Source organism: Mesoplodon bidens (assembly GCF_964165515.1).
Source record: "Mesoplodon bidens genome assembly, chromosome: 10".
In the NCBI taxonomy this organism is placed as follows: domain Eukaryota; kingdom Metazoa; phylum Chordata; class Mammalia; order Artiodactyla; family Ziphiidae; genus Mesoplodon; species Mesoplodon bidens.
In genome coordinates this window covers 37,041,280-37,065,924 of record NC_138172.1, presented here as the reverse complement: position 1 = coordinate 37,065,924, position 24,645 = coordinate 37,041,280, and the positions used below count along the sequence as shown (strand labels likewise).

At 57.1% G+C, this 24,645-nt stretch overlaps 1 protein-coding gene across 1 annotated transcript in view; it reads right to left on the bottom strand.

Moving 5' to 3' along the window:
• Positions 1-17,520: 17,520 nt before the first annotated feature.
• POC1A (POC1 centriolar protein A) overlaps positions 17,521-24,645 on the bottom strand; it is a 73,407-nt gene continuing 66,282 nt past the window's right edge. The window contains exon 11 of the mRNA XM_081246820.1: positions 17,521-17,714. Coding sequence (XP_081102946.1) covers positions 17,616-17,714 — 99 coding nt within the window. The 3' untranslated portion in view covers positions 17,521-17,615. The remainder of the gene's footprint in view (positions 17,715-24,645) is intronic.

Below are 24,645 nucleotides of genomic sequence, written 5' to 3'. Positions count from 1 at the left end.
TAGTCCAGGTGCTGGTTGTCAGGGATGGAGACAACCAGCACCTCACTCAAAAGGCCTGAGCAGACCCACAAGGGAGGGGACCTGCTGGCCAGTGAGTCATTCCTCAACGGGCTTGTCGGGGGCCTGTTGGAGCTTTGCCTACAGCAGTGCCTGATGAGGAGTTGACCATTGTTCTCACTAGTGGGGGCATAACTGCGAAGGGACCCTCCACTGTGCCCCCCCAGTCTCCATCCCCCGTGCTCTAGGAAGCCCCTCCCGGAAGAGGGCAGGAGGCCCACCACCCCTCACATTAGCTTGTGATGGCTCCCTAGTCTCCCTCACCCTCTGGACTCCTCTAGCGGGGACAGCCACCCTGGAGGAGAGACCTGTGAGGATGTGTGGAATTGGGAAGACTCCCTGGGGGGTGGGGGGCATCCTCCCGCAGGGATGTAAAAAGAGGCAGGGTTTGACTGAGTACAGGAGAAAGGAGAGCATCTGGGGAGAGGGTGACAGGGTGAGCAAAGGGGTGGAAGAGAATTAGCCTGGCCACGGGAGATGCTGCAGTGGTCCTGGGCCCCCATCACCCTGGCTGGAGGAGAGCCCCAAAGCCTTGGTTTCTGAGTGGAAGCCCTGCCTCCAGTCTTGAACCACTAGACACAATGCGTAAAGTGGATCCCAGCAGGGCTGCCCTTGGGTGTTAGGGGAGGGGGCAAGGGACAGACACAGAACCCTTTGAGCATAACAAGAACTTGCCTATGGTCAGACCGCAAGAGGCCAGAGCTGCCCCTGCCCAGGGCCTTGCTCTGCACCTGTGACCCTCCCTCAAGGATACTGGGAGAGGGGACCTGGTACCTTGGGCGAGAGCTTGGGATCAAAGACATTCCTCCTCCTCAGGAATGTGGCCTTTCCTGCCCTTCAAGGTTCAGACCCTCCCTCACCTGCAGCCCCTGGGAGAGGTGCCCCACTCACTAGGGTCTCCCTGAGGGGCAGGGGGGCCCCAGAACAGGTGTGGGTCCCTGGGGGTGATTGGGTCTCAGGAGGGGAGCTGCGGGTGGGGTGTGTTTGAACTCTTCGGGCTGTACCCCTCTCCCACACCCCTCCAGGCCTTTGCACACGCTCTTCCCTCAGTCAGGACATTTTTTTGCCCTCACCCTTTGCCTGCCTTCTAGAATATCCCAGCTCAGGTGTCATCCTCAGGGAGGCTTCCTCTGATCCTCCAGGCTAGATTAGCCCCCCTGATCCATGATCTCAGGACCCCTGCCCCCCAACTTTGCTCTGAACTCTATCACAGTCATGGTTACACCGCCCACCAGACTTTCTCCCTTTGGATGTCCAATGGTATGCCTGCCCCTCCTCAAGGCCATTTCTCCTCCTGCTGTCTCTGTCTCATCCCTCGTCCCCCAGTTGCCAGGCCCAAACCCATGAGGCACGTTTGGAGCTACCTACCCTGTCTGCACATATCCAGCCCCAGAGCCACACAGTGAAGGGGGCTTCCCAGCCCGGCAAGGCTTAGCTGTGATGGTGGGATGTTTGATGTGAACTGAACAGATATGAACTGGTGTGTACCCACCCCCCAAACACACGTCCACATGGCATGGTGACCCAGGAGCTGTGTCACCAAGAATAGTTTGAGCATCTTGGAAGCAGACTTTCCTTTTCCCACTGTTGCCCCTGGATTTCTTAGAGATGGGTCAGCATGTTTGAATGGCATATGCTGGAGGGGCAGGAGGGGAGGAGGGTCAGTTTCTTGCCCTCCTACCCTAAGGAGGCTAGCACAAATTTGGGATGAGCTCCTCCTTGCTTCCAGGAGGGCAGCTTTCCAGTCAAGGTCTATTTCCCACTATGAGAGCTGAGCAGGGGCTGGAGCAGGGGCTGGGGCAGGGCACTCCAGTCCACGATGCCTGCTGCTGGTGACAGAGCCAGTCTCTGCCAAGGGCAGCTCCACTAGGCTGGGGAGATGTGCCATCAGAGCCCTGCCTGAAACCCAGACTAGGGGTCACTCTGCTTGCCCCTGAACCTTGGGACAGCTTCTCCTGCATCCCTTGGTGAGGTGTCTGCCTGGGTTATGGTCAGAACAAGTAGTGTCTAAGCCAGGCCAGGAGTGGACTGTGAAAAGCCTGGCAACTCTCCTGCCCTGCACAGAACTCCTGGCTGTACACATCCATGCACATACACGCACACACACACACACACACACGTAAGGACACATAAGACAGGCCCAAACACCCATAGATCTACCTATACATGCATATATGCTCACAGGCACATAAGTGTGTGTGTAGAAATACACAAATACAGACCTATGCACGAGTGCAGAAATGTACAGTACACATGTACACACACACTCACTGTGATATGCACACATGCAAACAGACCCTGTATGTGTGGGCACTTGCCAGTCTTGCTGGAGGGGTGCCCACAGACAGATAACCCAGAGAGGCTGTTACAGGCTGATGGAATCCATGTTCTTCTCCCACAGCCTTCCAGTCACCTGGGCTCACCCTTCCATATTGGCCGTTGCTGGGATCTCCGCGGTGACTAGTTTTGGATGGAACAGAAGTCCATCCCAGCCTGCATCCCAGCAGGGGGCTGCCAGGCCCTGGGTGATGGCAGCATGGCACAGGGGAGCTGTTGCCTGGGACAGCTCTGCTGCTGGGGGCCCAGCCTATCCATCCTCTCCCTGCCCTGCCCAGGTGTTGGGGCAGAGGGGGTAGGAGGTCAGGGCCCTGGGGAGCAGGTGAGAGAGAGGGCCACACCCAGGAAAATCAGAGAACAAGACCTGGCAGGATGGAAGCCAGGGCCTAGAAGATCTGGGAACTCCCCAAAGCCACCTGGAGAAGGTGGAGGGGAAGGGTGAAGAGAGCCTTGCCTCTGAAGGAGCCTCCCCTCTCATTCAGGCTCATTTTCTGAGCACCTGCCCTGGGCAAGGGAGTGTGCAGGGTAGTGAAGTGGGACCTCAGAGGGGGAACTAGACAGATGTAATTCCTCTCTCCCTGCTCCCCACCCAGCAGTGACTGCAGGCCCTTGGCCAACCTCCCCAGGTGGACTCCCTGGGGCTACTCACTTGAGAGTGTGCCTTTCCCAGCCACACACCAGCCCACTGGGGCCTGCCTCAGTGTGGAAGACTCACCACTCAGCCACGTTTCATCCCTGGCAGGCATTACTAGTCAATCACAGGACTTGCTGAACCATCCTCTGGCCTGAAAACCCTTCCAAACAGGCAGGACCAGTTGATCAACTGTGGTAGACACGGGAGGTAAAACCTTTTTGCTAACGTCTCAATTCATAGCCAGACTAGCTATGCTTCTGTGTCCCCACCCCCAGCTCACTTCACTCTGACTTCCTACTCGGTGCCCCAGACACAGCACCCCTGCCTCCACACACTTCCTCATTCCATGCCCACCCCCGAAAAATTATCTCCAGCTTCTGAGGGGCCATGGCCTCAGGAAGCCTGCCCTGCTTAACCTCAGCAGAGTCTGCCCCTGCTCCGAGTCCTCCCCTGCAGGGCCCAGCATTTTCCACTCTCTACCCAGTGGAGCCTCCCCTCTGTGACTTCCCCTGTGTGAGCCTCCCTTCATCACTGGAGTCCCCACGTGGTCACGCAGAGTCCTGGGGCACAGCCAGGCATTTCTCATGACCCCAGCTGCCCTCTGTTCCAAGCTCTCTTGGGCATGGGGTTCCCCTCAGAGTATGGGGGTCTGCTGGGCGTCAGCCTGGGCAAGTGAACATTTCAAGGCCTGCTCGGGGCTGGCTGACTTGGGACTGATGTCAAGCAGGCCTGATCCCAGCACAAAGGCCCTACCCCATGGCCCCCATGCCAGTGAAGTGTTCGCCAACTCAGCCCCGCATTGCCCCAGAGGCCCCAGTGAGGTGAGCAGAGCAGGGCTTGTCTGTCCATTCTACAGATGAGAAAACTGAGGCCTAGGAAGGGAAATATCTTGCCCAAGGGCCTGGCTCCAGCCCCAGCCAGTTACTCACTTACCCATGGGGCCTGGGGTGAGTCATCGTGGCCCAGGTGATGGGAAGGAAACATAAACACGAGCAAGTGGGAAGCACGGTCTGGTAGGAGGGTGGATATGCCAGCCTGGGGCTCCCACACACAGGCCCCTGTGGTCTTACTGATCAGGAGCCCACCTGACAGTTTCAAGTTTTGTTTCCTTCTGGCCCCATGTCCAGGCTTTGCACCAGCCCTGGACGGGCTGTCAACTCATTTGACAGGTGGGGAAACTAAGGCCCATGGTTACAACCCCAGTTGTGGCAGGGGGCTGGGCCCCAGACTAAGAACCCAGAGCTCCTTTCCCCCAGCCCAGGGGTTTCCAGCTGGCTCTTACCTGATTCCAGGCTCTACAGGGAACCCCTTGCTCTACCAGCTGTTTCCCATCACTGGGGTGGAAGGGGGCCAACACTGGCAGGGTGGGGGCATGGGCAAGCTACTCGCCCCATAAGGAGAGGGGGCTGTATCCTGCACATAGCATGTGTGCTATCAAATGCTCTTTCTATTTCCATGGCTAATCCTTCCCTACCCAGAATCTGTCCACTGTCACTACACAGTCCAGGCCCTCCTCTCTCTCCCGTGGACCATCTCCCTAGCCTCCTTCACAGCCCCCTGTTCCATCCCCACAGTCCATTCCCCACCCAGCAGCCAGAGGGATCTTTTGAGAATCAGACCTGGTCCTCCCCTGCTCTGAAGCTTCCCACCGTCCGGCACAGGCCAGCATGGCCCTCAGTGATCTGGCACGGCCCCTCTCCCCACCTCCTCGCCTCCCATCAGGGTCCAGGATTCTCTGGTTGCCCAGCCCAGGCCCCTACATCATCTTGCCTGCTCTCTCTTCAGGGCCTTTGCACTCACTGGTCTGCCTGCTGGAGCCCTCCTGTCCTGGCTCTTTCCTTTGACTACCTGCTTATCCTTCCCCCCAAACCAGCTCATCCTCCAGAGGCGGGGGGGCAACGGGAAGTGGATGAGTCAGAACTGGGATCCCGCCTTCTTTCTGGACTCTGTGTTGTCAGCCATGAGCACATGGTCCTGTGATTTAAAATGCCTTTGGCCCTTCTCTGCCACACTGGAGGATTCCAGAAACCTCTCACTTCCATTCTCCACTTGGGCCTCAGCCAGTCCTGCATGACCTGCCCAGAGTCAGAAGGCTTCTTACCATGAAGGGATGGCTCCCTGCTCCCACTATGCCTGGCAGGGCCTCATCCCTGTCCTTGGGCTGCAGGCCTCAATTTCCCTGTTGCAGAGAGATCACTCCACCCCCAACTCTGGTGCAGCTTATACTTCCTCTGCAGATTGAGCCCGAACTCCCACCTCCTGGTGGACCCAAGGGTCCCTCATGTCCCAAGCCTGGGTTCCAGTCCTGCATACCACCACTCTTGAGCCTGGAAGAGGGGCTGGGATGGGTGGGGGAAGCCCCATCTGCTGACACTGAGGTCATCCCTAGAGGGCCAGGAGAAACAGCTCAACAGACCCAAGAAACCAGGCAGCTGGCTCTGATTTCCTTGGGGTTTGGAGGAAGGCAGAGGAGAGAGGAAAAGGACTCAGGTAAGTCTGGCTGGGCTGGTTCCCTGCCCCAAAGTCGTAGGTAAAGGCGAGCCCTTTCCTCTTGTATGCCGCTCCCCAGAATCGTTGCCCTGGGCTGATCTCCCCTCCGTTTTATGACACTTTAGGGCTTGTGGGCAGCACCTCATGAGCCCACCTGGGACTCTGAGGGATGGAAGCCAGGGCTTTAGGGGAGCAGGGGTCCTTAGCTGCTGGCCTCTGGCAACCGTATCACCCTTGGCCTCCCACTTGAAGCTTCTGATCCTTCTGAAGCCACCTCTGCCAGGAAGGGCCTGGAGCCCCAGTGGTTTGAGCAGGGGTGGGGTGCAGGAGGGTGACTCGGGCAGGGATTCCCAGCCAGAGCAAAGGCAAGGAGCAATGATGGAGTCTGGGGTGGTGCTCTGGTCCGTCTTTGCCAAACCAGCTATGGTTTTTTGATTAGGAGAGCCAGCAGTGGCAGACTCCTGACAGTAAAGCCAATCCAACCTCTGAGGCTGGGAGGGCGAAGGAGGCTGGGAATTCCCAGGGCACCTGGCAGGCGGATGTGCCAGGGGTCTGGGCTGGGTCTGCTTCGGGTGGGCCAAAGGGCGGTGCCTGGTAGGTCTCGCTGTAGCTGCCAGGCCTAACTGCCTCATTAGCATCTGCCTACTGCCAGCCTGGGCCTGTCTGGTCCCCTCCCCATCAGTCCACACAGCCGTTTTTCAGGAATTCCTCCTATAAGGCATTGATGGTGACAGTGATGGTGATCATGTGACCACGGTGAGGTTGGGGAAATGGCCTGGGAGCCAGCTGGCCTGGCCCTGACATGAGGTTGCTGTGTTGAGGCCTCAGCGCTCAGCCCTATCCTAGGTTTCACGCCCAGCGCCATCCCGTATGGGCTCAGCTGTCAAGCGGTCGCCTGGAGCTCGATGTGCCATGTTCCCAGGTAGGCAGGCACGGGTGGCAGCACTAGAAAACAGTCTGGGGAACTCCCCTTCTTGATGTGGCCTCACCCAGCCCTATTCCTGCCACAGGGGTACATGCCCCCAAACCTGGGATACTCCCTCCCTGCAAAGACTAGGGTCCCCTGGGAGAGAAGAGGGACCAGTGAACTCTCAGGGCTCCTAGTGGGGCCCTCTGAGGTTGTTACAGGGAGGACCAGGGATCAGCTCTGCTTAAGGCCCCCTTCCCACCTCCCTGCCCCTTGCCATGGCTTATACAGTCTCCCATTAGAAGCCAGCACTGCCCTGACCCCCACTGCCAGATGGGACAGCCCTCTGGCCTGAGCCATAGGGGTGGCTCCGAGACCCGGGCTGGTGGGGGTGAGGCATTGAGAGGGCAGTTTGGCCAGAGATGGAGCTCTCTGTCAAAACCTCCCCAGAAACAATAGGCCAGGCCCAAGAACTCAGGCTGGGGAGTGGCTGAATTCCCCAGGCCATGAGCACTACTGGGACACAGAGCTCCCACGTAGGAGGGAGCTGGAACCCCTGGATCTGGAGTGCTGCTGTGGACTTGGGTGGCCCCTGGAGGTGCCCCAGCCTCTCCATCTATAAAGTGGGGCAATACCTTCTGCCTACCCTAACTCCTAGCTGCGGGGCAGCTAGGCAGGTTCTGCCTCGGAACTGTCAGAGGGAAGGGCCTCTTTGGCCTAAGGGGCTGGGCACAGACTCTCAACCACCCCCATGCACTGCAGGGGTGCCTTGGCCTGACACCTGTACCAGACGAGGTCAAGTGCTGACCACCTGCCAGACCCTGCGCTGGACATAGCAGGACAACCCGATGTGGCCCTCAGATGATCAAGGTGTGAGTGTGCCATGTGTGTTGGGACAGGGCATGGGTAAGATGGGAGAGGTGGAGACTGGGGAGCCTGCCTGTAATGCTGACTCCACCACCGGCCTCCCCTCTCCAGGCCTGTTTCCTCCTCTATAGAATGGGGTACTGTACACCATGCGAGGCTGGTTGAGGCAGGAGGAAACATGCTGTGTGAAGGCTTCAGTCCAGGGCTGAGCTCATGTCCCCCTGCTGAGCCCTCTTATGCCTGGACAGTGGGGAGGGGGCCCCGGGGGCAGGCAGTGACCCCTGTGGGAAGGGGTCCTGGAGGGGAGGCCTGGGAAGGGGGCTTGTAAGCAGCTGTGCCGGGGAGTGTGGGCAGAACGGACTCTGAGCAGAGAGGCTGGTTCTAACAGGAAGAGAAACAGAGACAGAGGAGACAGCAACTCTTCTGAACCTGCAGCAGGTGGCTGCCCTGTCCTGAGGCTGACGTGGGGCCATGGACATGCCCAACACCCCATGGAGCAAGGCCCTGCCCACCAGCCTCATGCCTCTGCCTCTGTGTCCACCCCTGCCTACCCACCTGCCATGAGGGAGGGAAGTGGAGTCACCAGGCCCTGGCCCAGCTCCAGCCTGGTCCTACCTCCAAGTCTCAGCCACACCAGCCCCCTGCTGCCTCCTGCTCACCCTTCCTTAGCTGTCACCACCATTCGATTCCCACCCTTTGCTCATACCCAGCAGACAACAGCCCCTGCTCTGACCCTCAGGGAGCCTTTCCCATCAGGGGGCTTTGACCCATGGCTCCTGCCTCCTCAGGGCTCTTCCTGTAGAACTGTCCAAAGTGGGACCCACAGAACGCTAGGCCCACCTCATAAAGAGGGTCATGTGGTCAAATGTCTGAAAAACACTGTGAACTCTGTGGCCCCAGCTGCATAGCATAGGAGTGTGTTAAAGGCTCTGAGAAGTCCTGCAGGGATATAGCTGGCTTAATTTTGTTCATCTGGCATTTCCCAAACTTTAGTGACCATAGCATCAGTTTTTTGCATAATCTCCACTCCCAGATGAGAAGCTGAGGATCATCAAGTAGCTGCTCAGAATCCCACACCCTCCCTCTGGCCAGCTCTAGGCACGCTGAGGTCTGCTTTTCACCAGCAGGTCCGACTGCCATCCCAGCCTGGCTCCTGGGGAGGCTAGGATGATTAAATGGGCACCGGGCAGAGATGAGCCGGATGCCTGACCAGCTTCCCCCAACCAGCACCAGCCAGCTCTTGGCCATGACCAGCTCCTGTAGTCTCTAGCTCAAGGCTGCACAGGGCCAGACGGGCCAGACGGGGAGGCTGGTCCTCTCAGCATGGGGGCTGTGGACAGGGCCCCCTCCTCAAGCCCAGGCCAGAGTTGGGTTACAAGCTCTGAGGGTCTCCTAATGAGTTCCACATGCGAGTGAGGGCCTCTGAGAGGAAATGGGAAGGGGCTGGGGGAGGGGGAGAGGGGCCTGAGAGGGGACTGGAAACATGTGTTTGGAGGAGGAAGCCAGGGGGAGGGGGAGTGGAGGGAAGACTCTCCCCAGAAGTCTTGTGCCCACCCCCACAAGGTGGCTGCCAGGCTCCCAGCCACTGCAGGAGGCCCCCAGGGCAGCAGTTTTGGGGGGAGACCCCTTAGAGGGCCCACTCCTCTCCAGGCAGAAAAAGCCCCAAATCCTTGGCCCTGCTTGACTGGGGTCCTGAGCCATTAGAGGCAGGATAGAACCAGGTGGGTGGGAGGGCCCATGGGGGCATGATGAAGCCCCTCCACAGCCAGCCAGCTGACCAGCAGCAAGATCCACATTCAGATCCAGCCCAGCTACCCCTACCCAATCAGAGAGCCCTGGATGCAGCGAGGCCACTGACCTGTCAGCCCTGACCCCCACCTTTGCCCCTCTCGGCTAGCGGGTGGACAGCGAAGCCTGGCATGTGGGTTGGCTGCCCCACCCTCCCTCCCTGTCCAGTGGGGGCTGTGCCTGGCCATTCAGATTGGCCTGGTGGCTGGAAGCCTCATTAGGAAAAGGCTGTCTAGGAGCCATGTTGGCATGTGGATTGGGATGTCCAGTGAGAGACCCATGGCGGTTAGGGAGCAGACTGAGGGCCTCATGGGGTACAATGGGTGTCCCTCCCAGGAACACTGGTTGAACCCCAGGTTTCTAGTCAGCTGACCAAGGCTGAGCCTGGAGTAGGCCTTGTAGCCAGATGGCTGGCCTGTAGGATTCTGATGCTGGGGGCCCAGACTTTCAGCCCCTACCCATCTCCAGCCACCTCCCCAGGCCATGGATCGGAGCCCTGAAGGCACAAAGGCTGTTCTTAGAGCTTTGTGTGAATTGTGAGAGCAAATCTTTCCCACAGCCCTGTGAGGCCAGTACTACTCTTTCCCCATGTTGTGGATGAGGAGGCCAAGGCACAGAAAGGTGAAGTCAGAGCATTCCTGGCAGTAGGGACAGTAGGTACAAAGGCCCTGGGGCTGGAATGTTCCTGGTGTGTCCAAGGAATAATCAGGAGGCTGGTGTGGTGGGAGGGGCATGAAGGGAGGGTGGAGGGTGGTAGGAGATGGGGGTGGGGGAATGGGCAGGATTGAGTAGGGCCTCTTGGCTGTGGTGAGCATTGTGGCCTATACTTGAAGGAGGTTGGGGAACTGCTGGAAGGGGTTGAGCAGGGATGGCATGAACTATCTTACAAATTTCCTTTTAATTATTTTTTAATCTTACGGCTTAGCCGACTCTGGCTGCTATGTTGAGAACAGAGGGAGTGGGCCAAGGGCAGAAGCAGACCAGGCAGGAAAGGAGCAGGCAACATCTCAGCAGGTCCTGGCTCCTTGGGGGGCTAGCTCTGGGATGGCCTGAGTGATGGGCAGATTGGAAGGGCTGTCACCTGACCTGCCCCAGCCTAAGCCCCCTTCCCTCACCAGAGGGGCCTCCATAGCTGAGGTTCCCCCAAACCAGAGGCAATTTTCCCAACAGGAGCTTTGGGAGGAAATACAGATGGCCAATAGGCACATGAAAAGATGCTCAACATCGCTGATTATTAGAGAAATGCAAATCAAAACTACAGCGAGGTATCACCTCACACCAGTCAGAATGGCCATCATCAAAAAGTCTACAAACAGGGCTTCCCTGGTGGCGCAGTGGTTGGGAGTCCGCCTGCCGATGCAGGGGACGTGGGTTCGTGCCCCGGTCTGGGAAGATCCCACATGGCGCGGAGCGGCTGGGCCCGTGAGCCATGGCCGCTGAGCTTGCGTGTCCGGAGCCTGTGCTCCGCAGCGGGAGAGGCCACAGCAGTGAGAGGCCCGCGTACCGCAAAAAAAAAAAAAAAAGTCTACAAACAATAAATGCTGGAGGGACTTCCCTGGTGGCGCAGTGGTTAAGAATCCGCCTGCCAATGCAGGGGACATGGGTTCGAGCCCTGGTCTGGGAAGATCCCACATGCCGCGGAGCAACTAAGCCCATGAGCCACAACTACTGAGCCCTCGTGCCACAACTACTGAAGCCCGCGCACCTAGAGCCCGTGCTCCGCAATGAGAAGCCACCACAATGAGAAGCCCACGCGCCGCAACGAAGAGTAGCCCCCACTCGCCACAACTAGAGAAAGCTCGGCGCAGCAACAAAGACCCAACACAGCCAAAAATAAAAAATTAAATTAAAAAAAAATGCTGGAGAGGGTGTGGAGAAAAGGAAACCCTCCCACACTGTTGGTGGGAATGTAAGTTGCTGCAGCCACTATGGAAAACAGTATGGAGGTTCCTCAGAAAACTAAAAATAGAATTACCATATGATCCAGCAATCCCACTCCTGGGCATATATCCAGACAAAACTAGAATTCAAAAAGGTACATGCACGCCTATGTTCATAGCAGCACTATTCACAATAGCCAAGACATGGAAGCAACCTAAATGTCCATCGATGGATGGATGGATAAAGAAGATGTGGTACATATACACAATGGAATACTACTCAGCCATAAAAAAGAACGAAATAATGCCATTTGCAGCAACATGGACGCAACTAGAGATTATCCTACTAAATGAAGTAAGTCAGACAAAAAGACCAATACCATATGATATCACTTATATGTGGAATCTAAAATATGACACAAGTGAACCCATCTATGAAACAGAAACAGAATCACAGACATAGAGAACAGACTTGTGGTTGCCAAGGGGGAGAGGGTTAGGGGAGGGATGGAGTGGGAGTTTGGGGTTAACAGATATAAGCTTTTATATAGAGAGTGGATAAACAAGGTCCTATTGTATAGCACAGAGCACTATATTCAATATCCTATGATATGGAACTTCCCTGGTGGTCCAGTGGTTAAGAATCTGCCTTCCAAAGCAGGGGACATGGGTTCGAACCCTGGTCGGGGAACTAAGATCCCACGTGCCACGGGGCAACTAATCCCGTGGACCGCAACTACTGAGCCCGTGTGCTCTGGAGCCCATGCACCACAACTAGAGAGCCCGTGCAGCCTGGAGCCTGTGGGCCACAACTAGAGAGAAGCCTGCATGCCACAATGAAGATCCCGCGTGCCGCAGCTAAGACCTGACACAGCCCCAAACAACAACAACAAAAATCCTATGATAAACCATAATAGAAAAGAATATTAAAAAAATGAATGTATATATATGTATAGCTGAATCACCTTGCCATATAGCAGAAATTAACAACACTGTAAATCAACTATACTTCAATAAAAAAATATTAAAACTGGAAAAAAAGGAGACTTTGGGACATGTCTCAAAGGGCATGGGCATCCTTGTAGAACCTCACAAACGGCCCTATTCCCTAGCACACCCCAACTATGAGGGGAACTGGACCCAACCCCAGAACCAGGGCAATCCTGGGAGCAAAGGTCAACTTCACAGTTGCAGCCAAGAAGTCCCACAGCAGCAGCCCAGACGCGGGCCAGCCCAGGCCTCTGCAACAGAAAGCACCTTCTGTTTCCAGTTAGCAGGCACATGTGAGCTGCTGCCTGGAGGGTCTGGGGAGACTAATTACATTGCTTCTCTAGCTCCAAGTTCCAGAGGCTTCTGGGGGAGCCAATCCAGCAGCAGCTGTCATGGAGAATGATCCTGGGGGCGAGGGTAGGGGTGGGGGGTGTGCTGGCCCCGGGGAACACGATCAGCACTCCCATCCCAACCGTGGGCATGAGGGCATGTCCCCAGGCGGCTCTGGCTGGGGTCAGTTTGAGGGGCTCAGTGCAGAGGTGGGGGGGGCACCACAGGGGCTTCTGGGGCAGCTGGATGGTTCCAGGGAGGCCTGCCAGGTCAAGGCAAGGCCCTGGGTTGAGCCTAGCCGGGGAAGGGCAGGGGCAGGGCAGAGATCTGGAAGAGAGGCCAGTTGAGCAGAGCAGCTGCAGGGCACCCGTGGCCTTGGCCAGGACTGAGACCAGGAGAACAACATGGACTGGGTGAACGTGGGCCCCAGGTGCTCAGGGACGGCCACAGCTCTGAAGTCAGTCTCCATTCCTAAGCTGAGTCCAGGTGCCCAGCTGAGGAAGGATGGAGATGGCCAGGGGCTGATGTCAGTATGTTGGCTGAGTGACACTGCTGACACGGGCCCAACTCCTGCAGGCCAAGCCTCTGCCCACGGAGCACCCATGAGAGATACCAAAGTCCCACTTTCAGGAAGAGGCACTTGTGCCTGCAAGAGTAGCTTAGGACTGAGAAAGGAAAGCTGCCGGAAGATGATTTCCTCTCCTGCCCAGGGTCCCCGTTCGACAGTGCTCAGATTTCTCACGGGTGGTAGGAGACAGTGGGGGCGGGGGGAGGCCTCCTGCTACAGGCAGCGCCCGGGCAGAAGGGGCTCGAGGTGGCCTCACCTGAAGTGAAACCACTCCCCAGCCTTGCTCTGTAAATAGGGCCTGGGGAGAGTGTTTCCACACAGCAACTGCCAGCGGAGGAGGGGCCGGCACAGAAACTTTCCTCATGGCTTTGCCCCAGGCTGTCTGGCCTGACTCCAGTCTCAAGCACGGCTGTGAGCGCCCCACGTTCTGGGCCTCTAGAGAGACTTCCCCCAGAGTGGCTGCCAGAGTGAGCCTGGGGTGCTCACTGAGGGCTGGAGGCCACTCAGCAACAGGACAAGGCCCTGTGTCAGGGAGGTGATGCTCACAGGAAGTGAGCTGGGGCCCGCCAGCCTGACACTGCCGCCTTGGCAAAGTGGTTCCCTCCTCGGCAGCATGGGGCGGGGTGGGGTGGAGAGGGGGTGCTTGGAGAAAACCCCGGGGCCCAGTTCTGTCCCGCTTAAATGGCCACCCACCAGTTAAGGCTGGAGCCATCAGGGGCCCATCTTGAGCAGATCGTTGAGGAAGCGAGGTTAGTGACAGGGAGCTGGGATAGTGTGACTCACCATGCTTGCGCTTGCTCAGCGGGCTGGGTTTCCGGGATTCCCGGCAATCACAAACACCCACCCGCAAGCCTGCGCTGGCCCTAGTGGCGGCCTCGGCCTTGGTGACAGCAGAAGAGGTGGGTTTGGAGGGCTTGCCTCCTCAGGTGGGGCGAGGCTGTCTGCCGGCCCAACTCCCTCCTTACCACTGGGGATCCCCGTAGCATGGGCCATGGTGTCAAGAGACTGTAACCCTGGCCACCGAGAATTTCAGAGCCAGAAGGACTCTGGGACCATCAGACCCCGTCCCCATGGACATACAGGCCAAGTCCCAGGGAAGGGGTCGGACCCGCCAAAAGTCTCCCTCTAGTCACACACAAAGCACATTCTCCCTCTGAGCGCGTGTGCCTGATGAGACGGGCACTAGCTCACAAATGGTCTCCACAAGGTTACTGAGCTCATTCAAGGTCATGGAGCTAGCGGGGGTAGAGCCGGGATTTGGACTCTGGCGGTGCCCCTGACTCCCAGGGCGATCCGGACCCCCCTGCTCCGCCCTCTTGCCAGCCTGCCATCACGCAGCGCGCCCCCCGTGGAGATCATGGGACAGAGGACAAGGTGGTGCTGGGTGGGAGAATGGCAGTTTCCAGGACAGGCTGGCTCATGCCACTCAAGTCTCTGGAGGGACACAGGCCTGCAGGGACCCATCAGCACTTAGTCTGTCAGGTATCCCTGGGAGTGGTGACTCAGGAATGAAGGGCGGCAGGCCTGCCACGGGCAGGGGTTGGACTCAGCTGCTGCCTTCTGGCTTGATCGTCCAACCCACCTGTTCTGCTTCCCTTAGTTTCTCCAGCAGGGAGTACAGATTCATCCCTGGAACCCTGAGAATCTGGCACAGGGTAGGTGGGGGATTGCAGTTTAAATCACAGACACCTGTTCTTTCACTTCACGTTAGGAAAATTAGGGGATGAAGGGATGGGGGTGGGGGCTGGGAACTGCCACTGACATGTACTTCCTAACAAAACCCCACTAACCTAAGCACATCTTCCTAGCACAAAAAAAAAAAAAAAAAAAAAAAAAAAATTTGCAATTTGGTTTTCTGGGAGCTGTTACCAAAATCCAAAATTAGGAGAGATGACGGCTGAGCTGAGGCATTTACATTTCCAGGGGCTGCTTCTGAGCTTGGCAGCATGGGTGGGGGATGAGGAAGAGCCCCTGGCCACAAGGGAGCTGCCTGGGAGGGCTAGCGGGGAGTGTCATCTGGGGAGACGCCACAAGGCCCTGTCATGTGGCCCCCAACTGGGCCGAGCCACCTCAAGCCCCGCTAGCCCCCACTCCTCCTGTGCTCATAAGGGCCCTCCCTCCCTCCCACCCCCCAGAGCCAGTCCTGCCTGCCACCAGCCCAGACCGTGTTGCCCAGCTCAGGGGCCTGCAGCACCTTCATGGGGGCGGGGCTTGGAACTGAGGCTAGACAGACAGTCCCCAGAGCGGTCAGAGCACCCTAGGGTTTTCTGTCTCCTTCCCGCCAGGAGCAACCTGGCCCCTAGATTCTCAGAGCAGTGAGGTCCTGGGTCAGGCCCCACATGAGCAAGAAAAGGAACTCTTTGGGGAAGAACATGGCCAAATGTGAGCCTGAGCCCTCACAGCTCTGCCTTGGCGAGGTCATACACACTGACCCCCAGGCTTGGAGATGGCAGGTCTCTGTGCTGTTTTAAAGACAAATGCAGCTGTCCAAGAACCATCCTTCTCCCCAGTTCCAGATCTGTCTGGTGGCTCCGTCAAGGCAGGTGTGTGAGTGGCAGGAAACCCCTCAGGAGGGCTTGGCCCGGGCCACTCGTGCAAAGCTCTCCCAGAAGCCCATGGCCACGGCTCTGGCCCGCCTCCATCTGGGAGGGCCCAGGTCGGACTGTCCCAGGACATGACGCTATTGTCCTACCAGACAAGGGGTGTGCTGTGTGTGTGGGGGGGTGGTGAGTACCCCTCTCCAGACTGTTTACATCTGACAATGGTGGTGGGACTTCCAGGGGAAAACAGTACACCACTACTTCCCAGGCCATTTCCCAAATCCCTACCAGACCCTCAAAAATCCTCATTTTCTCCCACAGAGAAAGGGAGATTTCAGAGAAAAATTCGAAACTTGATCCTGGTGTAAACTGAAGACACAATGGGTGGCAACCCTTGCCTGGCCTGTGAGCAGAGCTGCTACACAATGCCTTGGAGACCCTGCTCCTGTCCTGTTGCACCATCTGTGTCTTTGGAGAGGCTCTCGCCTGGGCTGGCTGCTCGGATCACCAGAGCCCCAACACCTGGGAGCTCCAGCTCCACTGGCTGCAACACGGCAGCCGACGTCTCATCAGTGGCAGGGCAGCCAGCATGGGAGGGGATGACAAGCCTGGCCCCCAAGCTGTGTCCCCTCTGAGCAAGCTGACTTAGCATTGCCCAGACTCCCTAAAAGCCTCCAGGGACGGGGAGCCCATGACCTCCCGAGACAGCCAAGGGTCTTACCTGCCAATTTAGACCAGCAGGACTTCCAGGCTCTTCTACACACTAGCAGGGCCACGTGGGAAGACTGCAGCGGGTTCCTGGGGGCCTCCTAAGCGTCCTGGGCCTCCAGCCTCTTCCCCCATCGTCCTAGAGGCACTGATGGGGGCGGGGAGCCACGGGCCTCTGTTAAGTACCTACCTCATCGCCACTTGGTGGGGTGGTTACCACCACCACCTGACACAAAAACCTGAGGCTCAGAGGTTATGTCACCACGTTGAGGTCACACAGCTCGACCAAAGGCAGAGCCTGAGGCCTAACTGCAGACTACAGCTCTCTCCCCACCCAGGTGGAAGAGGCAGCTCCTCCAGGCTTGTCGTTCATCGGTACTCAACATAGGCTATCTCTTGTCAGCCCAAGCTCTTAGGCGTTCAGACTCTGCTCCCACCTGGAAGCTGCAGAGGCTGGGAACCTCATTAGCTGCTTGGTACTGACAGCTCCCAGGAAGATCTAACACCGCCCTCCCCCCCAGGCCCCAGGGCAGGGCAGGTGTGTTGGAGGGTAAATACCTCTCTGGCTGGCTGGGCCCCAAGAAGCTGAATGCAGAGGCATGGAGGACACCCAGACATATGGGAAACACTTGCCTGGCTTTCCTGCAAGGATGCAGGGGAAGCTGCCTATGGAACCCTCATGAGCAAGAGGAAAGGCAGGTGCCTGAGGCCTCCAGGTCCCAGCTGAAGCAGCCAGCCAGGCCAGCCAGAGAGACAGGGTGTAGGCAGGGGCTCTGGCTGTCCTTGTCCTGAAGACCCCGAACGGCTGCAAACAGGGTGTGCTGGGCTTCAGAGGTGATCCTGGCAGGGGCCCTCCCAGGAAGCCATTTTCATTCTCCCTTTATAGGTCCTGGGGGTGGGGGGACTAGGTCTCACTCAGAACAAGCCATTTCACTGACGAGCTCCATCAAGTCCATTTTAATGTTCAGTTTCCTTTGCCCTCATGCATGCAGAGGAGGAAGCCATCAGGCCCCAGTGAACATGTGTGGGGCAGAAATCAAGGCCACTGCAAAGCTACCACCCTCTCCAGAGTGCTCGTTCCTGGGTAAATCAGACACAGATGGGCCCACTTTGGGCCTTTTGTCAGATTTATAGGAAACTCCTGGCTCATCCAACCAATGAGTAGTCCATTTCTATGCTGGGAAAGGTCGGTGGGGGGAAGCCAGACACGGCAGAAAGGTTCGTAAGGGAAAAGTGGACTCCACTTAGGACTCCAAGGTAGCAAACATTTTCAAGTGGCTCCTTCACATTAAACTAAACGTGGTCATCTGTGGGTATGTGGGGCCTCCCACAGCCAAGTGGAGAGTCTCCAGGTGCAGACAGCTTGGGTGGAGGGCAGAGGTGCAGGACCCCTGGGGCTCCGGGATGGATGTGATTCCCAGAGCTGAATCCCCTTTATTTATTTACCTAAGTTCCCCAGTACAAATCTCCAGTCTGTCACCCACCAAATCGACCGAGCTCTTGATTCTTGCTCCCCTGATCATGGTGGTGTTCTCTGCATGATTAGCTGCTGATTCTCCAGACACTGCTTCAGCTTGTCTTCTGTCAGTGTCAACCGCTGCTCCAGGATGGAGACTGTCTGCAAAATAAACGGTCAAGCTCAGAGGATGGAGAGGCCATCGGGCTGCCCTGGGGATGCCCTCAGCCAGTCCCGCTCAGCTGTCTCAGCCCACTGAACAAATGCCAGCTCTTCCCACCCAGGGCTCCTTCCTGGTGCCTTGTCTCTGGTCTTCATGTCCACTCCTGCTGGTTCAGGATGGTTGTTCTCTGATGTTTGTTGGGCAGCGGGAAGGACATAGTGAGGGAAAGTAGGCAGCAGGTCCCATAGTCCTCGGTCATTGCCCAAGACAGCCAAGGGTGAGGAATCCCCAGCCCCGGTGATCTGGCATTTAGACTGGAGTTCCAGAGCAGGACCACTTGCTCATGTGGGCCAGGCTCTGTCCATAACCAACCAGAGACCATCAAGCATCTCCATTCCAAAGGTGAGAAAACTGCATCCACAAAAGAAGGCACCCCACCTGGGTCCTGCCCACACCTCAGGCCCTTTATCTCTACACCTGGAGGGGCTTCCCAGGCTGGAGGTGAGTCCCTTGAGCCCAGGAGGGCGTCTGCCTGTCGGAGTCCACTGAGGACCATTGCAGGAATGTGCTGTTTGGGGGTTAGGCCCTAATTCCCCGTTTTTGAGCCCATTTTCTCCTTTGTAATGGGAAGGATAATGCCAGGCTCACAGCAGTCCTGGAGACTGAGAGGTGACAGCATGGTGCCCACGTTGTCCACCATGTGACAATATCCCTGTCAGGGTGACTTCCAGAGGCAGAGCCTTTGCTCCCTGGCCTCTCCTGCACACCCACCATGACGGCTGGCCTATGAACCTGGCTTCCAGACAAGGCTGCAGAAACCTGCCCCCTTCCTCTGGCTTTGGACAGAGTGTTGACAGAGGGGCAGTGGTGTCCAGGCCCACACCAGGCCCTGGGCAAGTCCACTGTGAATGAAGCAGGCTGGGTTCCTGTGCCATGCAGCCTACCGGCATCAGAAAAGGGTCAGATTAAGAAACAAAACTTTCTATTAATTTTACTCATTTGTGGGCTTTCCCCAGAGGTTTTGCCACCTTCCCTGAGGCTCCATGGAGGCTCTGGGCCTTGGTCCAGTAGAAAGGAAACTTTCCTTTCACATATTTAATAAAACATTGAAACATTTTGGGAGGGAGTTTCCCCTCTAAGACTGCTATAAATTTTTGCAGCATCCCGCATGGATGTTAGCCGCTCATGGAGGCTGCTCCTCCTGGCGGCTGGCCCCTTCTAGATGAGTTGGCTGGGCTGCAAAGGCTCCGAGCCCTGGGGCACAGGACAGAGCCTGAAAAGTTGCTGCCTGTGGAATATGAACTGCACCCTGAGAGGTAGAGCTGAGCTGAAAGAGACGGTCACATTCCCCTCTGCTGGCCGGTCAGCCATGGAGGGGGTCTGCAGCTCATAAAAGTGGCGGCGGAAACAGCCCCCGGCTGGCCCAGAGCAGCATTCCTGGAAGTTTCCACTGGCTGCTGCAAAACTCACACTGAGCCAAGCTCCAAAATCATTCCTCATCCAGACTTTTTCCGATGGCTCTGGACTCCAGGCCCCAGTGGGGGAGCCAGCCAGCTTTTCCTCTTCTGCCCAGCACCATCCCCCCTCCCAACACACACACACACACACACACACACACACACACACACACACTTAAAACTTTTTTTTTCTTCACAGGGACAGAATTTCCAAATGTGGACGCAGTGGGTGCTGGGCCAATGTCAATACCAGGGGTGCCACGCATTTCACTTCTAAGTAGAGGCCTCTACTTAGTTCCATGGGGGGCCCATACTTCAGCTCGGTAGAAATATGGCATTAAATCTGATGATGTTAAATTTCTTTGAATAGAAAAGCATCGCTTATTTCACCACCAGCCCCCTGAATGGGGGGAGGGTGTTGGGGGGTCCTTCCTTTGGGAGCTATGAGGGGATGCTTCATAGCACGTTAGAGACAAACAGGCTGAAAAAATGTCCACCCTTCTCAAACCTGTAGCTTCTCCCCTTTCCCAGGCAAGCTTCTGGAAGAGTCACGTCATCTCTGTGTTTGGTGTCCACTTTCCCTACTCCCTGCGCCCCCCGCCTACTCCGCCAAGATGCTCGGTGGCAGCCACCATCCAGAGATTAAGTCCACTCAGCTCTTCCCCATCACATATGATCCCGCCCAAACCCCTTTTGAACTGGAAGGATGGGCCAGGGAGAGGAGGACGGACACTTCGAATTTCTGTGCATTACAACACAGTCTCTGCTTCACAAATTTGTCTTAATAATCCCATTCCACTAAAGCACGGGACCTCATTTCCATGGGAAATGGTATCCCTCCTGATAAAGCAAAGCCTGGAAACCCTGATCTCCGATTTGCTGATATGCCTTCCCTCCACCAGGAAAGGGCTTCCCCAGTGATGAAAAGGCTCCGATCGGGGAAGCCAAGTAGCAGAGGTCAGACACGCTCAGGGCTGGCGATGCACACAGTGAGAAGGCAGGCAGGCGGGCCACCTGCAGGGAGTCAGCCAGGCCACCACAGCGCGCCACCACCACCGTGCTTCCCCAGCTGCTGGGGCCCCATGCGAGGAGGGAGCAGCATCGCTAGCAGGGACCGATTCCAGGCCATGTCACGTGGCTGTGTTTACAGTGTGACCTTTACCTGTTGGTTCAGAGCAATATCCCCACAACCAAGTGTCAGGGGCACAGCAAGCCTCCGTGAGTATGTGCTGCCTCAGCACCCAGAGGGCAGAGCAGAGCCCGCAGCTGTGCCCTCCTGAGGCTCAGGGCCACGCCAAGCAGGCTGCTTGTGGCTCACCCCACCTTGTGCTCTGGCCCGGCCCTGGGAATTCTCCTCCTGCCACATGGTGCCCATGCTCCCCAGGCCTGGAGACAAGGCCCGCCTGCCCTGGAAGGTGAGGAGAAGCACTGGAAAGGCAGACACCTCTGCAGTCCCTCTAAGTCCTCGCTCCCAGCCCAGTCACCTTGCTTTCCTTTTATTCAAGGGCGAATGACCTGGTCCCAGCCTCTCACGAAGTCCCCAAGGAGTTGAAAGCTGCGTGTGGTGGCAGGTGTCAAAAAAGGAAATGGCCCTGCCCGACATGGGTGTCCGTGGGCCTCTGACTTAATTTTAAGTAGGGCAAAGGGAAACTGGAGAAGGGGCTGAGGAGTCTAGGGTTCTGGCTGCTGGGCAGACCTGTCTGGGCAACGTGTCTGGGAAAGACGGCCATTAGCCTGAACTCCTTCATTATGGGGTCCAAACTTCCACAGAGAGGGCCCTCCTGTCTGTTGACCTTGGAGAAACCAGGCAGCTCATGCTCTCTCCCTGGCCCTGTGCCATCCAGACACGAGGTCCCATCTGTAATTGGGTGTGAAGCCCAGACTCGAGGGAAGACCCAGGACTGGGCTCTGGGGGCCATTCTGATTCCTGACACACTCTGCTCCAGGGGCTGCTCTTGACAGCTGACACTCACGGAGTGCTCACGGTATGCCAAGTATTCTATTCCATACAATGGCCCCTCAGTGTGGGAGCCTGTATCACCCCCATTTTTTCCGATGAGGAAACCAAGGCACCGACCAAGTGATACTAACTTGCCAAAAGTCACACAGCATATAAATGACAAACCTGGACTGTGAACCCTGGTGGCCTGGCTTCAGAGTGCTGGCTAAGGCACCGGGAACTGTGCACCTGTGCTCTGTCTCCATCCACCACGGATAAGGAGAGGCCTAACCTACTCCTTCCCCCGCCGCACCCCCCCCCACTCGCTCTGGCATCACCTGAGGGCTACTGGCCCTGTGACCCAGCAGACCTGCTTGTCCCCCACCCTATGGCCAAGCTCAAGCAGCCTGAGAACATGCTCCTGGACCTCTGTGCTCACGCAGGGGCAGCCACCTTCTGTCCTGTCCAAGCCACTTGGTCTGGTGGCTCTGGATTAAATGAGCAGGAGTGGAAGGGTCATCCCTCAGGGTCACCCAGCAGCACCCTCACACCATCAGGCCACTCTCCAAGGCAGTTCCCAGGCCTCAGACACCTCCAATGCCCATGAAGTAGAGTCTCTTATCTGGCTAAACATTTAGGTTTGGAATTATCACAGAAGTCACAATTCTGAGCTATGAAAAGGCAATATTATAGGGTTAAAAGGGACATACCGACAAGAACCTTTTAGTAGATATGCAATGAGAAACGACCCTAACACCTTAATTTCAGATGCCTTCTCTCACTGGGGTGCTTATGCTGCTACAGCATAAGAGATCAGCCCCCAGACACGCTCTGGTACTCGCCCCAGTCACTGCTGGCGCCCCACCCCTCCCAAGACTGGGCTTGACTTCAAACAAGGCACCTCCCTCCCTGAATGGGAGCAACAGGAAGCAGAATTCAGACTCCACGCCTGGACACTGTTACCCCTCGCCCAACAATGTCTGCCTCCCAGGGTCATGGCCTTCACCTGCAAGCCATGTGGGAGCCTCTTGGGGCAAGGTCATAGGGGATCCAGAAGTTTCACCTTCAAAGTCACACCTGTTGGGAGGGTCACCTGGGGGCTTGTTTCAGAACCACCTTCTCCTGCTGTTACCAGCGATTTCCAGGAAGCCACAGCCCTTTCTCATGGAAAATTGTTTCCTTAGAAACACTCCCATTTGCTGTTGAATGAATTCTGTTGTTTCTCTAGACCAAGGGTTGGCACACTCAGCCTGCTGCCTGTTCTAGTAAATAAGGTTTTATTGCTGTGCCCATTTGCTTACATATTGTCTATGGCTGCTTCCTGGCTACAGTGGCAGGTTGAGTAGTTGTGACAGACTCTTATGGCCCCCAGAGCCTAGAATATTTATCATTAAGAAAAAGTTTGCCAACCTTGGCCCTAGACTCTTCACTCACTCAGATCCTCCCCAGGCACCACGCCGTACTGGCCTGTGCCAGGGCCGGGGTGACAATGGCGCAGAGCAGACAGACTCAGCTGGGCCCGCAGGGTGCGCAGCGGGTTGAAGAGGCAAGCGCTAAGCAGACCAGCGGGCTGCGCTGGGAAAATGGAAGGCGCTGCTTGGTGAGAGCCACGGGAGGTGGCCCTAGGAAGGGAGTGAGCTAAGACTGAGGAGGAGTTCACCAGGAGAGAGGGGCAGGAAGGCCCCGAGGTGGGAGGGAAGGCAACGAGCAGGAGGGGGCCTCAGAGGAGGCAGGAGATGGGGCCGGGCCCTGCAGGCCACACCTGGCGGCCTCATCTTCAGCCGCAGAGCAGCAGGAAGGTGCTGGGGGTTCGAGGCCAAGCGGGGATGACACCCCTCTGATTGCTCCATGGGGATGGCCCGGGGAGTGGCTGTGTGGCTGTGACTAGGCATGATGCAGTCAAGAGAGAATGAGAGGGGATGATGGTGGCTTGGACTGGGGGAGGGGGCTAAGGAGGAAAGTGGGCAAAATCAGATATCCATGAGGTATGAACCACCACCATCTGGTGGTGAGTCAGATGGGGGACAAGAGAGAACACGCTCCTGAGGCCGAGAACACAGGCTGAGGATGGGCCCCGCAGGAGAGGCCGAGGGCACCACACTGGACAGGCTGAGGCCCCTCTGAGGGGGGTGGGAGGGTCAGGCAGGCATGAGGTGGTGGCGGAAAAAGCCTGGTTATTCTGCATTTCTCAGATCATCCTCATTAACAGGGGGAGAGGGGGCTGGGGGAAGACAGGGAGAGGGAGAGGGCAGTGAATCCACAAGCCCCTGGATACTGGAGAGGAGAATCCGGTGCGGGTGAACTGGGAGCTCTGGCCAGGGCTCAGGACCATGCCAGTGATGCTGCTGAACCCCCCTGGAAAGCAGCCTGGCCCCTCAGTGGGCACTGATGGAGGGACGGCCCAACCCAGGGACCCAATAGGGAGGAGGATGCTGGAGGCATTGGGGAACAAACCCAAGAGCATGGAAGAGGCCAGCTCGGGCTAGGGGGCGGGGTTCCCAGCATGACTCACCACTGAAGCTCTCTGAGGAAAATCCCCCTGGGAGAGGCTCAGCAAGGGCATCTCATTCAGATCCAGACTTTTCTGCCGAGGGGGGAGAAGACATTGTGATCTGTCTCCTACTGGGGCAACACTAACAGGGCGAGAGGCTTCTCTCCCTCACAGTTCAACAGTGTAAGACGTTTTATGAAACATCCTGAAGGGCCTTCTGAGTGGTGTAAAAATAACCAATTTTAAAGTGACAGGCTCTTATTTTTAGTCCCCTCTGAATTGTAGTGCTGCGCGGAGAAGTGGCACCAAAATGCCTGTCCTTAGTGATAAGTCTGGTACCTGGGGCCCCCAACTCCAAGTGGGAGGGAACACAGCACAGGGGACATTCTGACAGAGCCACGGGTCCAAACTTCGCTGCCTCAGATGCCTTTTCTCTACTGGCATCGAGTCATCAGGTGTCTGCACCCCACGGGGCCCAAAGTGGCCTGCGCGGGACAGAGCCTGGGTTTGTGTATCTCCACTGGCCTCCGAGGTGGCCAAGGGGAGAGCCTCCACCCCTGAGTCCTGTGACGGGGCCTCACGCATCTGTGATGCTGGGAGAAGGCAAAGTGGGTCCACGGGGCCTCCGCCTGACTCTACAGCTGCGAGGGGCCGGGCCGCGATACTCCCGTGGGCTCCACGCGGGTCCAGGGAAGAGTTCTGCGGGCAATGCATGGAGGCGGCAGGAGTCCAGGGCTCCCCGGGAGAATAAATCCCCCGCCCTCGGAAGGGGTGGAACAGAGCAGAATGGGGGCGGTGCAAGTTGCCCACAGCCCTGTGGAGCAGCGCAGTTCTTTCAGGCCCACATGCTCTCCCGGGGCTCTGTGGGCCCTTCCTTTGCCCCCGCTTTCTCCTGTTGACCGCCCACTTCCCAGGCCCCCACTTCCTCATGGTGTGTCCTCCCCTTCCTTCAGCCCTGCCAAAACCTTTTTTCTCCTCAGCCTGGTTTCCTCTTGAGGTGGGCCTGTCCTCCATTTTTCCTCAGCTCTTTCCCCCCCAGTACT